Here is a 17378-nt window from a genome sequence, read left to right on the forward strand (position 1 = left end):
ATTGCGCGTGTGTACACGAGCATGCGTACCAGCTCGTATTCGTCGTGCGTGTGTACACATGCGTGCGTGAGTGTGCGTGCGTGTGTACATGTGGGTGCGTGCGTGGGCGTGCGTGTGTACACGTGCGTGCCTGAGTGTGCGTGTGTACACGTGCGTGAGTGAGTGTGCGTGAGTGTGCGTGTGTACACGTGCGTGCGTGAGTGAGTGTGCGTGTGTACACGTGCGTGCGTGAGTGTGCGTGCGTGTGTACACGTGTGGTGCGTGAGTGTGCGTGTGTACACGTGTGTGCGTGCGTGTGTACACGTGCGTGAGTGAGTGTGCGTGTGTACACGTGCGTGCGTGAGTGTGCGTGTGTACACGTGCGTGCGTGTGCGTGTGTACACGTGCGATGCGTGTGTACACGTGCGTGCGTGCGTACCAGCTCGTATTCGTCAAACAACTGCACGAGGGCAGGGGGGATGAAGCGGTGGAACCCGGCGAGGAAGGCGTTGATCTGCGGGATGATGGCGCGCGTCATCCTCAACTCCGTCACCAGCTGCACGTACTCCCCCTGCACACGCAACACCGTTACACCTCACGTACTCCCCCACACACACACACACACCACCACACCTCACGTACTCCCCCCACACACACAAACACCGCCACACCTCACGTACTCCCCCCCCACACACACACACCACCACACCTCACGTACTCCCCCCACACACACACACACACACCACCACACCTCACGTACTCCCCCCCCCCACACACACACACCACCACACCTCACGTACTCCCCCCCCACACACACCACCACACCTCACGTACTCCCCCCACACACAAACACCGCCACACCTCACGTACTCCCCCCCCACACACACACACACCACCACACCTCACGTACTCCCCCCCACACACACACAACCACCACACCTCACGTACTCCCCCCCACACACACACACCCCACACCTCACGTACTCCCCCCCCCACACACACACACACCACCACACCTCACGTACTCCCCCCCCCCACACACACACACCACCACACCTCACGTACTCCCCCCCCCCCCACACACACACACCACCACACCTCACGTACTCCCCCCCCCCCCACACACACACACCACCACACCTCACGTACTCCCCCCCCACACACACACACCACCACACCTCACCGTACTCCCCCCCACACACACACACACCACACACCACCACACCTCACGTACTCCCCCCCCCCACACACACACACCGCCACACCTCACGTACTCCCCCCCCCCCCCCACACACACACAAACACCGCCACACCTCACGTACTCCCCCCCACACACACACACCACCACACCTCACGTACTCCCCCCACACACACACACACCACCACACCTCACGTACTCCCCCCCCCACACACACACACCACCACACCTCACGTACTCCCCCCCACACACACACACCACCACACCTCACGTACTCCCCCCACACACACACACACCACCACACCTCACGTACTCCCCCCACACACACACAACACGCCACACCTCACGTACTCCCCCCCCCCCCCACACACACACAAACACCACCACACCTCACGTACTCCCCCCCCACACACACACACCGCCACACCTCACGTACTCCCCCCCACACACACACCACCACACCTCACGTACTCCCCCCCACACACACACACCACCACACCTCACGTACTCCCCCCACACACACACACACCACCACACCTCACGTACTCCCCCCCCACACACACACACCACCACACCTCACGTACTCCCCCACACACACACACCACACCTCACGTACTCCCCCCCCCACACACACCCACACCACCACACCTCACGTACTCCCCCCCCCACACACACACACACACCACCACACCTCACGTACTCCCCCCCCCACACACACACACCACCACACCTCACGTACTCCCCCCCCACACACACACACCACCACACCTCACGTACTCCCCCCCCACACACACACACCACCACACCTCACGTACTCCCCCCCACACACACACACCACACCTCACGTACTCCCCCCCACACACACACACACCACACCTCACGTACTCCCCCCACACACACACACCACCACACCTCACGTACTCCCCCCACACACAAACACCACCACACCTCACGTACTCCCCCCACACACACACACCACCACACCTCACGTACTCCCCCCCCACACACACACACCACCACACCTCACGTACTCCCCCCCACACACACACACAAATACCGCCACACCTCACGTACTCCCCCCCCACACAAACAACACACCGCCACACCTCACGTACTCCCCCCCCACACACACAAACACCCGCCACACCTCACGTACTCCCCCCACACACACACACACCACCACACCTCACGTACTCCCCCCCCACACACACAAACACCACCACACCTCACGTACTCCCCCCCACACACACACACACCACCACACCTCACGTACTCCCCCCACACACACACACACACCGCCACACCTCACGTACTCCCCCCCCCCCACACACACACACACCGCCACACCTCACGTACTCCCCCCCCCCCACACACACACACACCGCCACACCTCACGTACTCCCCCCCCACACACACACACACCGCCACACCTCACGTACTCCCCCCCCCCCACACACACACACACCGCCACACCTCACGTACTCCCCCCACACACACACAAACACCGCCACACCTCACGTACTCCCCCCCCCCCCCACACACACACACCGCCACACCTCACGTACTCCCCCCACACACACACAAACACCGCCACACCTCACGTACTCCCCCCCACACACACACACACACCGCCACACCTCACGTACTCCCCCCACACACACACACACACCGCCACACCTCACGTACTCCCCCCCCCCCCCCAACACACACACAAACACCACCACACCTCACGTACTCCCCCCCCACACACACACACACCGTCACACCTCACGTACTCCCCCCCCCACACACACACACACCGCCACACCTCACGTACTCCCCCCCACACACACACAACACCGCCACACCTCACGTACTCCCCCCCCACACACACACACACCGCCACACCTCACGTACTCCCCCACACACACACACACACCACCACACCTCACGTACTCCCCCCCACACACACACACCACCACACCTCACGTACTCCCCCCCCACACACACACAAACACCACCACACCTCACGTACTCCCCCCCCACACACACACACCGTCACACCTCACGTACTCCCCTCCCACACACACACACCGTCACACCTCACGTACTCCCCCCCCACACACACACACCGTCACACCTCACGTACTCCCCCCCCCACACACACACCGCCACACCTCACGTACTCCCCCCCCCACACATAAACACCACCACACCTCACGTACTCCCCCCCCACACACACACACCACCACACCTCACGTACTCCCCCCCACACACACACACACACCACCACACCTCACGTACTCCCCCCCACACACACACACACACCACCACACCTCACGTACTCCCCCCACACACACACACACCACCACACCTCACGTACTCCCCCCCCACACACACACACCACCACACCTCACGTACTCCCCCCACACACACACAAACACCGCCACACCTCACGTACTCCCCCCACACACACACACCACCACACCTCACGTACTCCCCCCACACACACACACACACCACCACACCTCACGTACTCCCCCCACACACACACACACCGCCACACCTCACGTACTCCCCCCCCCACACACACACAAACACCACCACACCTCACGTACTCCCCCCACACACACACACACCGCCACACCTCACGTACTCCCCCCCCCACGCACACACACACCACCACACCTCACGTACTCCCCCCCCACACACACACACCACCACACCTCACGTACTCCCCCCCACACACACACAAACACCACCACACCTCACGTACTCCCCCCCCACACACACACACCGTCACACCTCACGTACTCCCCCCCCACACACACACAAACCGTCACACCTCACGTACTCCCCCCCCCCACACACACACCACCACACCTCACGTACTCCCCCCCCCCACACACACACACACCACCACACCTCACGTACTCCCCCCCCACACACACACACACACCACCACACCTCACGTACTCCCCCCACACACACACACACCACCACACCTCACGTACTCCCCCCACACACACACACACACACCACCACACCTCACGTACTCCCCCCACACACACACAAACACCGCCACACCTCACGTACTCCCCCCCACACACACACACCACCACACCTCACGTACTCCCCCACACACACACACACACCGCCACACCTCACGTACTCCCCCCCCACACACACACACACCACCACACCTCACGTACTCCCCCCCCACACACACACACACCGCCACTCCTCACGTACTCCCCCCACACACACACACAACACCACCACACCTCACGTACTCCCCCCACACACACACACACCGCCACACCTCACGTACTCCCCCCCCACACACACACACACCACCACACCTCACGTACTCCCCCCCACACACACACACACCACCACACCTCACGTACTCCCCCCCACACACACACAAACACCACCACACCTCACGTACTCCCCCCCCACACACACACACCGTCACACCTCACGTACTCCCCCCCCACACACACACACACCGCCACACCTCACGTACTCCCCCACACACACACAAACACCGCCACACCTCACGTACTCCCCCCCCACACACACACCACCACACCTCACGTACTCCCCCCACACACACACAAACACCACCACACCTCACGTACTCCCCCCTCACACACACACAAACACCGCCACACCTCACGTACTCCCCCCACACACACACACCACCACACCTCACGTACTCCCCCCACACACACACACAACACCGCCACACCTCACGTAATCCCCCCCACACACACACACACCGCCACACCTCACGTACTCCCCCCCCCCAACACACACACAAACACCACCACACCTCACGTACTCCCCCCCCCCCCACACACCGTCACACCTCACGTACTCCCCCCACACACACACACACCGTCACACCTCACGTACTCCCCCCACACACACACAAACACCGCCACACCTCACGTACTCCCCCCCACACACACACACACCGCCACACCTCACGTACTCCCCCCACACACACACACACACCACCACACCTCACGTACTCCCCCCCCACACACACAAACACCGCCACACCTCACGTACTCCCCCCACACACACACACACCACCACACCTCACGTACTCCCCCCCCACACACACACAAACACCACCACACCTCACGTACTCCCCCCCCCACACACACACAAACACCGCCACACCTCACGTACTCCCCCCCACACACACACACACCACCACACCTCACGTACTCCCCCCCACATACACACACCACCACACCTCACGTACTTTCCCCCCACACACACACACACCGCCACACCTCACGTACTCCCCCCCCACACACACACACACCACCACACCTCACGTACTCCCCCCACATACACACACCACCACACCTCACGTACTCCCCCCCCACATACAAACACCATCACACCTCACGTACTCCCCCCCCCACACACACAAACACCACCACACCTCACGTACTCCCCCCCCACACACACACACACACCACCACCTCACGTACTCCCCCCCACACACACACACACACCACCACACCTCACGTACTCCCCCCCCACACACACACACCACCACACCTCACGTACTCCCCCCCCCCACACACACAAACACCGTTACACCTCACGTACTCCCCCCCACACACACACACCACCACACCTCACGTACTCCCCCCCACACACCACCACACCTCACGTACTCCCCCCCCACACACACACACACCACCACACCTCACGTACTCCCCCCCCACACACAAACACCACCACACCTCACGTACTCCCCCCCCACACACACACACCACCACACCTCACGTACTCCCCCACACACACACAAACACCGCCACACCTCACGTACTCCCCCCCACACACACACACACACCACCACACCTCACGTACTCCCCCCACACACACAAACACCGCCACACCTCACGTACTCCCCCCCCACACACACAACACACCGCCACACCTCACGTACTCCCCCACACACACACAAACACCGCCACACCTCACGTACTCCCCCCACACACACACACAAACACCGCCACACCTCACGTACTCCCCCCACACACACACACAAACACCGCCACACCTCACGTACTCCCCCCCACACACACAAACACCACCACACCTGACGTACTCCCCCCACACACACACACACACCACCACACCTCACGTACTCCCCCCCCCCACACACACAAACACCGCCACACCTCACGTACTCCCCCCCCACACACACACAAACACCACCACACCTCACGTACTCCCCCCACACACACACACACACAAACACCACCACACCTCACGTACTCCCCCCCCCCCCATACACACACACCGCCACACCTCACGTACTCCCCCCACACACACACAAACACCGCCACACCTCAAGTACTCCCCCCCCACACACACACACACCGCCACACCTCACGTACTCCCCCCACACACACACACACACCGCCACACCTCACGTACTCCCCCCCCCACACACACACACACCGCCACACCTCACGTACTCACCCCCCACACACACAAACACCGCCACACCTCACGTACTCCCCCCACACACACACACACACCACCACACCTCACGTACTCCCCCCACACACACACAAACACCGCCACACCTCACGTACTCCCCCCCCCCACACACACAAACACCGCCACACCTCACGTACTCCCCCCCACACACACACACACCACCACACCTCACGTACTCCCCCCCACACACACACACACCACCACACCTCACGTACTCCCCCACACACACAAACACCGCCACACCTCACGTACTCCCCCCCACACACACACACACCACCACACCTCACGTACTCCCCCCCCACACACACACACACCGCCACACCTCACGTACTCCCCCCACACACACACAAACACCGCCACACCTCACGTACTCCCCCCCCCCCCCACACACACACACCGCCACACCTCACGTACTCCCCCCACACACACACAAACACCGCCACACCTCATGTACTCCCCCCCACACACAAACACCGCCACACCTCACGTACTCCCCCCACACACACACACACACCGCCACACCTCACGTACTCCCCCCCCACACACACACACACCGCCACACCTCACGTACTCCCCCCACACACACACAAACACCGCCACACCTCACGTACTCCCCCCCCACACACACACACACCGCCACACCTCACGTACTCCCCCCACACACACACAAACACCGCCACACCTCATGTACTCCCCCCCCACACACAAACACCGCCACACCTCACGTACTCACCCCCCACACACACAAACACCGCCACACCTCACGTACTCCCCCGCCACACACACAAACACCGCCACACCTCACGTACTCCCCCCACACACACACAAACACCGCCACACCTCATGTACTCCCCCCCCACACACACAAACACCGCCACACCTCACGTACTCCCCCCACACACACACAAACACCGCCACACCTCATGTACTCCCCCCCCACACACACAAACACCACCACACCTCACGTACTCCCCCCACACACACACAAACACCGCCACACCTCATGTACTCCCCCCCCACACACACAAACACCGCCACACCTCACGTACTCCCCCCCACACACACAAACACCACCACACCTCACGTACTCCCCCACACACACACAAACACCGCCACACCTCACGTACTCCCCACACACACACACAAACACCACCACACCTCACGTACTCCCCCCACACACACACAAACACCGCCACACCTCATGTACTCCCCCCCCACACACACAAACACCACCACACCTCACGTACTCCCCACACACACACACAAACACCACCACACCTCACGTACTCCCCACACACACACACAAACACCACCACACCTCACGTACTCCCCACACACACACACAAACACCACCACACCTCACGTACTCCCCCACACACACACAAACACCGCCACACCTCACGTACTCCCCCCACACACACACAAACACCGCCACACCTCACGTACTCCCCCACACACACACAAACACCACCACACCTCACGTACTCCCCCACACACACACAAACACCGCCACACCTCACGTACTCCCCCACACACACACAAACACCGCCACACCTCACGTACTCCCCCACACACACACACACCACCACACCTCACGTACTCCCCCCCCCCACACACACAAACACCGCCACACCTCACGTACTCCCCCACACACACACACACAAACACCGCCACACCTCACGTACTCCCCCCCCCCACACACACAAACACCGCCACACCTCACGTACTCCCCCCCCACACACACACACACCGCCACACCTCACGTACTCCCCCACACACACACAAACACCGCCACACCTCACGTACTCCCCCCCACACACACACACAAACACCGCCACACCTCACGTACTCCCCCACACACACACAAACACCGCCACACCTCACGTACTCCCCCCACACACACACACAAACACCGCCACACCTCACGTACTCCCCCCACACACACACACAAACACCGCCACACCTCACGTACTCCCCCACACACACACACACAAACACCGCCACACCTCACGTACTCCCCCCCCCCACACACACAAACACCGCCACACCTCACGTACTCCCCCCCCACACACACACACACCGCCACACCTCACGTACTCCCCCACACACACACAAACACCGCCACACCTCACGTACTCCCCCCACACACACACACAAACACCGCCACACCTCACGTACTCCCCCACACACACACAAACACCGCCACACCTCACGTACTCCCCCCACACACACACACAAACACCGCCACACCTCACGTACTCCCCCCACACACACACACAAACACCGCCACACCTCACGTACTCCCCCCCACACACACAAACACCACCACACCTGACGTACTCCCCCCACACACACACACACACCACCACACCTCACGTACTCCCCCCCCCCACACACACAAACACCGCCACACCTCACGTACTCCCCCCCCCCCCACACACACACAAACACCACCACACCTCACGTACTCCCCCCACACACACACACACACAAACACCACCACACCTCACGTACTCCCCCCCCCCCATACACACACACCGCCACACCTCACGTACTCCCCCCACACACACACAAACACCGCCACACCTCAAGTACTCCCCCCCCACACACACACACACCGCCACACCTCACGTACTCCCCCCACACACACACACACCGCCACACCTCACGTACTCCCCCCCCACACACACACACACCGCCACACCTCACGTACTCACCCCCCACACACACAAACACCGCCACCCTCACGTACTCCCCCCACACACACACACACACCACCACACCTCACGTACTCCCCCCACACACACACAAACACCGCCACACCTCACGTACTCCCCCCCCCCACACACACAAACACCGCCACACCTCACGTACTCCCCCCCACACACACACACACCACCACACCTCACGTACTCCCCCCCACACACACACACACCACCACACCTCACGTACCCCACACACACAAACACCGCCACACCTCACGTACTCCCCCCACACACACACACACCGCCACACCTCACGTACTCCCCCCCCACACACACACACACACCGCCACACCTCACGTACTCCCCCCACACACACACAAACACCGCCACACCTCACGTACTCCCCCCCCCCCCCACACACACACACCGCCACACCTCACGTACTCCCCCCACACACACACAAACACCGCCACACCTCATGTACTCCCCCCCACACACAAACACCGCCACACCTCACGTACTCCCCCCACACACACACACACACCGCCACACCTCACGTACTCCCCCCCCACACACACACACACCGCCACACCTCACGTACTCCCCCCACACACACACAAACACCGCCACACCTCACGTACTCCCCCCCCACACACACACACACCGCCACACCTCACGTACTCCCCCAACACACACACAAACACCGCCACACCTCATGTACTCCCCCCCACACACAAACACCGCCACACCTCACGTACTCACCCCCCACACACACAAACACCGCCACACCTCACGTACTCCCCCGCCACACACACAAACACCGCCACACCTCACGTACTCCCCCCACACACACACACCACCACACCTCACGTACTCCCCCCACACACACACAAACACCGCCACACCTCATGTACTCCCCCCCCACACACACAAACACCGCCACACCTCACGTACTCCCCCCACACACACACACACACCGCCACACCTCACGTACTCCCCCCCCCACACACACACAAACACCGCCACACCTCACGTACTCCCCCCCCCACACACACACAAACACCGCCACACCTCACGTACTCCCCCCACACACACACAAACACCGCCACACCTCACGTACTCCCCCCACACACACACACACACCGCCACACCTCACGTACTCCCCCCCCCACACACACACAAACACCGCCACACCTCACGTACTCCCCCCCCACACACACAAACACCGCCACACCTCACGTACTCCCCCCACACACACACAAACACCGCCACACCTCATGTACTCCCCCCCCACATACACAAACACCGCCACACCTCACGTACTCCCCCCCCACACACACAAACACCGCCACACCTCACGTACTCCCCCCACACACACACACCACCACACCTCACGTACTCCCGCCACACACACACACAAACACCGCCACACCTCACGTACTCCCCCCCCCACACACACACACCACCACACCTCACGTACTCCCCCCCACACACACACACAAACACCACCACACCTCACGTACTCCCCCCACACACACACACAAACACCACCACACCTCACGTACTCCCCCCACACACACACACAAACACCGCCACACCTCACGTACTCCCCCCCACACACACACACACACCACACCTCACGTACTCCCCCCACACACACACAAACACCACCACACCTCACGTACTCCCCCCACACACACACACACACCACCACACCTCACGTACTCCCCCCACACACACACACACAACACCACACCTCACGTACTCCCCCCACACACACACACAAACACCGCCACACCTCACGTACTCCCCCCCACACACACACACACCGCCACACCTCACGTACTCCCCCCCCCCCAACACACACACAAACACCACCACACCTCACGTACTCCCCCCCCACACACACACACCGTCACACCTCACGTACTCCCCCCCACACACACACACACCGTCACACCTCACGTACTCCCCCCACACACACAAACACCACCACACCTCACGTACTCCCCCCCCCCCCCACACACACACACCACCACACCTCACGTACTCCCCCCACACACACACACACACCACCACACCTCACGTACTCCCCCCACACACACACACACACACCGTCACACCTCACGTACTCCCCCCCACACACACACACACACCACCACACCTCACGTACTCCCCCCACACACACACACACCACCACACCTCACGTACTCCCCCCACACACACACACACACCACCACACCTCACGTACTCCCCCCACACACACACAAACACCGCCACACCTCACGTACTCCCCCCCCACACACACACACACCGCCACACCTCACGTACTCCCCCCACACACACACACACACCACCACACCTCACGTACTCCCCCCCACACACACACACCACCACACCTCACGTACTCCCCCCCACACACACACAAACACCACCACACCTCACGTACTCCCCCCCCACACACACACACACCGCCACACCTCACGTACTCCCCCCCCCACACACACACCGTCACACCTCACGTACTCCCCCCCCCCCCCACACACACAAACACCGCCACACCTCACGTACTCCCCCCCCCCCACACACACACACACCGTCACACCTCACGTACCCCCCCCACACACACACCGCCACACCTCACGTACTCCCCCCCCCCCACACACACACACACCGTCACACCTCACGTACTCCCCCCCCCCCACACACACACCGCCACACCTCACGTACTCCCCCCCCCCACACACACACCGCCACACCTCACGTACTCCCCCCCCCCCACACACACACACACCGTCACACCTCACGTACTCCCCCCCCCCCACACACACACCGTCACACCTCACGTACTCCCCCCCCCCCACACACACACCACCACACCTCACGTACTCCCCCCCCCCCACACACACACACACCGCCACACCTCACGTACTCCCCCCCCCCACACACACACCGCCACACCTCACGTACTCCCCCCCCCCCACACACACACACACCGCCACACCTCACGAACTCCCCCCCCCCACACACACACCGCCACACCTCACGTACTCCCCCCCCCCCACACACACACACACCGTCACACCTCACGTACTCCCCCCCCCCCACACACACACACACCGTCACACCTCACGTACTCCCCCCCACACACACACACACACCGCCACACCTCACGTACTCCCCCACACACACACAAACACCACCACACCTCACGTACTCCCCCCCACACACACACACACACCACCACACCTCACGTACTCCCCCCCCACACACACAAACACCACCACAACTCACGTACTCCCCCCCCCCCACACACACACCACCACACCTCACGTACTCCCCCCCCCACACACACACACCACCACACCTCACGTACTCCCCCCACACACACACAAATACCGCCACACCTCACGTACTCCCCCCCCACACACACAAATACCACCACACCTCACGTACTCCCCCCCCCACACACACACACACCGCCACACCTCACGTACTCCCCCCCCACACACACAAATACCACCACACCTCACGTACTCCCCCCCCACACACACACACACCACCACACCTCACGTACTCCCCCCCCCCACACACACACCACCACACCTCACGTACTCCCCCCACACACACACAAATACCGCCACACCTCACGTACTCCCCCCCACACACACACCACCACACCTCACGTACTCCCCCCCCCACACACACACCACCACACCTCACGTACTCCCCCCACACACACACAAATACCACCACACCTCACGTACTCCCCCCCCACACACACAAATACCGCCACACCTCACGTACTCCCCCCCCCCACACACACACCACCACACCTCACGTACTCCCCCCCCACACACACAAATACCACCACACCTCACGTACTCCCCCCCCACACACACAAATACCGCCACACCTCACGTACTCCCCCCCCCCACACACACACCACCACACCTCACGTACTCCCCCCCCCACACACACACACCGTCACACCTCACGTACTCCCCCCCCCCACACAAACACCACCACACCTCACGTACTCCCCCCCCACACACACACACCGTCACACCTCACGTACTCCCCCCACACACACACACACCACCACACCTCACGTACTCCCCCCACACACACACACACCACCACACCTCACGTACTCCCCCCCACACACACACACACACCACCACACCTCACGTACTCCCCCCACACACACACACACCACCACACCTCACGTACTCCCCACACACACACACCGTCACACCTCACGTACTCCCCCCACACACACACACACACCACCACACCTCACGTACTCCCCCCCACACAAACACACCACCACACCTCACGTACTCCCCCCACACACACACAAACACCGCCACACCTCACGTACTCCCCCCACACACACACACCACCACACCTCACGTACTCCCCCCACACACACACACACACCACCACACCTCACGTACTCCCCCCACACACACACACACCGCCACACCTCACGTACTCCCCCCACACACACACAAACACCGCCACACCTCACGTACTCCCCCCACACACACACACCACCACACCTCACGTACTCCCCCCCCACACACACACACACCGCCACACCTCACGTACTCCCCCCACACACACAAACACACCACCACACCTCACGTACTCCCCCCACACACACACAAACACCGCCACACCTCACGTACTCCCCCCACACACACACACCACCACACCTCACGTACTCCCCCCCCACACACACACACACCGCCACACCTCACGTACTCCCCCCACACACACACACACCGCCACACCTCACGTACTCCCCCCCACACACACACACACACCACCACACCTCACGTACTCCCCACACACACACACCGTCACACCTCACGTACTCCCCCCACACACACACACACACCACCACACCTCACGTACTCCCCCCACACACACACACCACCACACCTCACGTACTCCCCCCACACACACACAAACACCACCACACCTCACGTACTCCCCCCTCACACACACACACACCACCACACCTCACGTACTCCCCCCCCACACACACACACCACCACACCTCACGTACTCCCCCCCACACACACACACAAACACCACCACACCTCACGTACTCCCCCCACACACACACACCAACACACCTCACGTACTCCCCCCACACACACACACAAACACCGCCACACCTCACGTACTCCCCCCCCCCACACACACACCACCACACCTCACGTACTCCCCCCCCCCACACAAACACCGCCACACCTCACGTACTCCCCCCCCACACACACACACCACCACACCTCACGTACTCCCCCCCCACACACACACAAACACCACCACACCTCACGTAATCCCCCCCACACACACACACCGCCACACCTCACGTACTCCCCCCCCCCCAACACACACACAAACACCACCACACCTCACGTACTCCCCCCCCACACACACACACCGTCACACCTCACGTACTCCCCCCACACACACACACACCGTCACACCTCACGTACTCCCCCCACACACACACACACCGCCACACCTCACGTACTCCCCCCACACACACACACACACCACCACACCTCACGTACTCCCCCCCCACACACACAAACACCGCCACACCTCACGTACTCCCCCCCCACACACACACAAACACCACCACACCTCACGTACTCCCCCCCCCCACACACACACACCGCCACACCTCACGTACTCCCCCCACACACACACACACCACCACCACACCTCACGTACTCCCCCCCCACACACACACACCACCACACCTCACGTACTCCCCCCCCCACACACACAAACACCACCACACCTCACGTACGCCCCCCCCACACACACACACCACCACACCTCACGTACTCCCCCCCCCCCACACACACAAACACCGTTACACCTCACGTACTCCCCCCCCACACACACACACCACCACACCTCACGTACTCCCCCCCCCACACACCACCACACCTCACGTACTCCCCCCCCACACACACACACCACCACACCTCACGTACTCCCCCCCCACACACACACACCACCACACCTCACGTACTCCCCCCCCACACACCACCACACCTCACGTACTCCCCCCCCACACACACACACCACCACACCTCACGTACTCCCCCCCCACACACACACACCACCACACCTCACGTACTCCCCCCCCACACACCACCACACCTCACGTACTCCCCCCCACACACACACACCACCACACCTCACGTACTCCCCCCCCACACACCACCACACCTCACGTACTCCCCCCCACACACACACACCACCACACCTCACGTACTCCCCCCCCACACACAAACACCACCACACCTCACGTACTCCCCCCCCACACACACACACCACCACACCTCACGTACTCCCCCCCCACACACCACCACACCTCACGTACTCCCCCCCACACACACACACCACCACACCTCACGTACTCCCCCGCACACACACACACCACCACACCTCACGTACTCCCCCCCCACACACAAACACCACCACACCTCACATCCTCCCCCCCCCCACACACACACAAACACCACCACACCTCACGTACTCCCCCCCCACACACAAACACCACCACACCTCACATCCTCCCCCCCCCCACACACACACAAACACCACCACACCTCACGTACTCCCCCCACACACACAAACCGCCACTACTCCCACGTACTCCCCCCACACACACACACCGCCACACCTCACGTACTCCCCCTGCACACTGCACGTCACCTCACTTCACTTTCTGCTGCTTCGCGCACACCGCTCCACTCTGGAATTCCCTCCTCCCCCCCCTCCCCCCATCATCATTGTCAACGTCTCTCTACCCCCAAGCTCTCACAACAACAACCTTGCTCAATTCAAAACGCCGAAAATGCCAAGCGTCTTGGGCCATCGGGCCCGGTTCTCGGCAAGCGTGTTTCATCGCCACCGCCGCCACCCTCACATTCCCCCGGCTACCCACAGGCGAAAGCGTCACCTCGTGTGTCACCTCGTGTGTGTCACCTCGTGTGTGTCACCTCGTGTGTCACCTCGTGTGTCACTTCGTGTGTCACCTCGTGTGTCACCTCGTGTGTCACCTCGTGCGTGTCACCTCGTGTGTCACCTCGTGTGTGTCACCTCGTGTGTGTCACCTCGTGTGTCACCTCGTGTGTGTCACCTCGTGTGTCACCTCGTGCGTGTCACCTCGTGTGTCACCTCGTGTGTGTCACCTCGTGTGTGTCACCTCGTGTGTCACCTTGTGTGTGTCACCTCGTGTGTCACCTCGTGTGTCACCTCGTGTGTCACCTCGTGCGTGTCACCTCGTGTGTCACCTCGTGTGTGTCACCTCGTGTGTGTCACCTCGTGTGTCACCTCGTGTGTCACCTCGTGCGTGTCACCTCGTGTGTCACCTCGTGTGTGTCACCTCGTGTGTGTCACCTCGTGTGTCACCTCGTGTGTGTCACCTCGTGTGTCACCTCGTGTGTCACTTCGTGTGTCACCTCGTGTGTCACCTCGTGTGTCACCTCGTGCGTGTCACCTCGTGTGTCACCTCGTGTGTGTCACCTCGTGTGTGTCACCTCGTGTGTCACCTTGTGTGTGTCACCTCGTGTGTCACCTCGTGTGTCACCTCGTGTGTCACCTCGTGTGTGTCACCTCGTGTATCACCTCGTGTGTGTCACCTCGTGTGCGTCACCTCGTGTGTCACCTCGTGTGTGTCACCTCGTGTGTGTCACCTCGTGTGTGTCACCTCGTGTGTCACCTTGTGTGTCACCTCGTGTGTCACCTCGTGTGTCACCTCGTGTGTGTCACCTCGTGTGTCACCTTGTGTGTGTCACCTCGTGTGTCACCTCGTGTGTCACCTCGTGTGTGTCACCTCGTGTGTCACCTTGTGTGTGTCACCTCGTGTGTCACCTCGTGTGTCACCTCGTGTGTCACCTCGTGTGTGTCACCTTGTGTGTGTCACCTCGTGCGTGTCACCT

General features: G+C 61.4%; 1 protein-coding gene across 1 annotated transcript in view; it reads right to left on the bottom strand.

The window, feature by feature from the left end:
* The window catches only part of LOC144948658 (E3 ubiquitin-protein ligase HACE1-like), a 63655-nt gene that overhangs the window by 22759 nt on the left and 23518 nt on the right, over positions 1 to 17378 (bottom strand). The window contains exon 9 of the mRNA XM_078878296.1: positions 419 to 550. Within this exon, the coding sequence (XP_078734422.1) occupies positions 419 to 550 (132 nt within the window). The remainder of the gene's footprint in view (positions 1 to 418; positions 551 to 17378) is intronic.

This window comes from Lampetra fluviatilis, chromosome 50, assembly GCF_964198595.1.
Source record: "Lampetra fluviatilis chromosome 50, kcLamFluv1.1, whole genome shotgun sequence".
Classification (NCBI taxonomy): Eukaryota; Metazoa; Chordata; class Hyperoartia; order Petromyzontiformes; family Petromyzontidae; genus Lampetra; species Lampetra fluviatilis.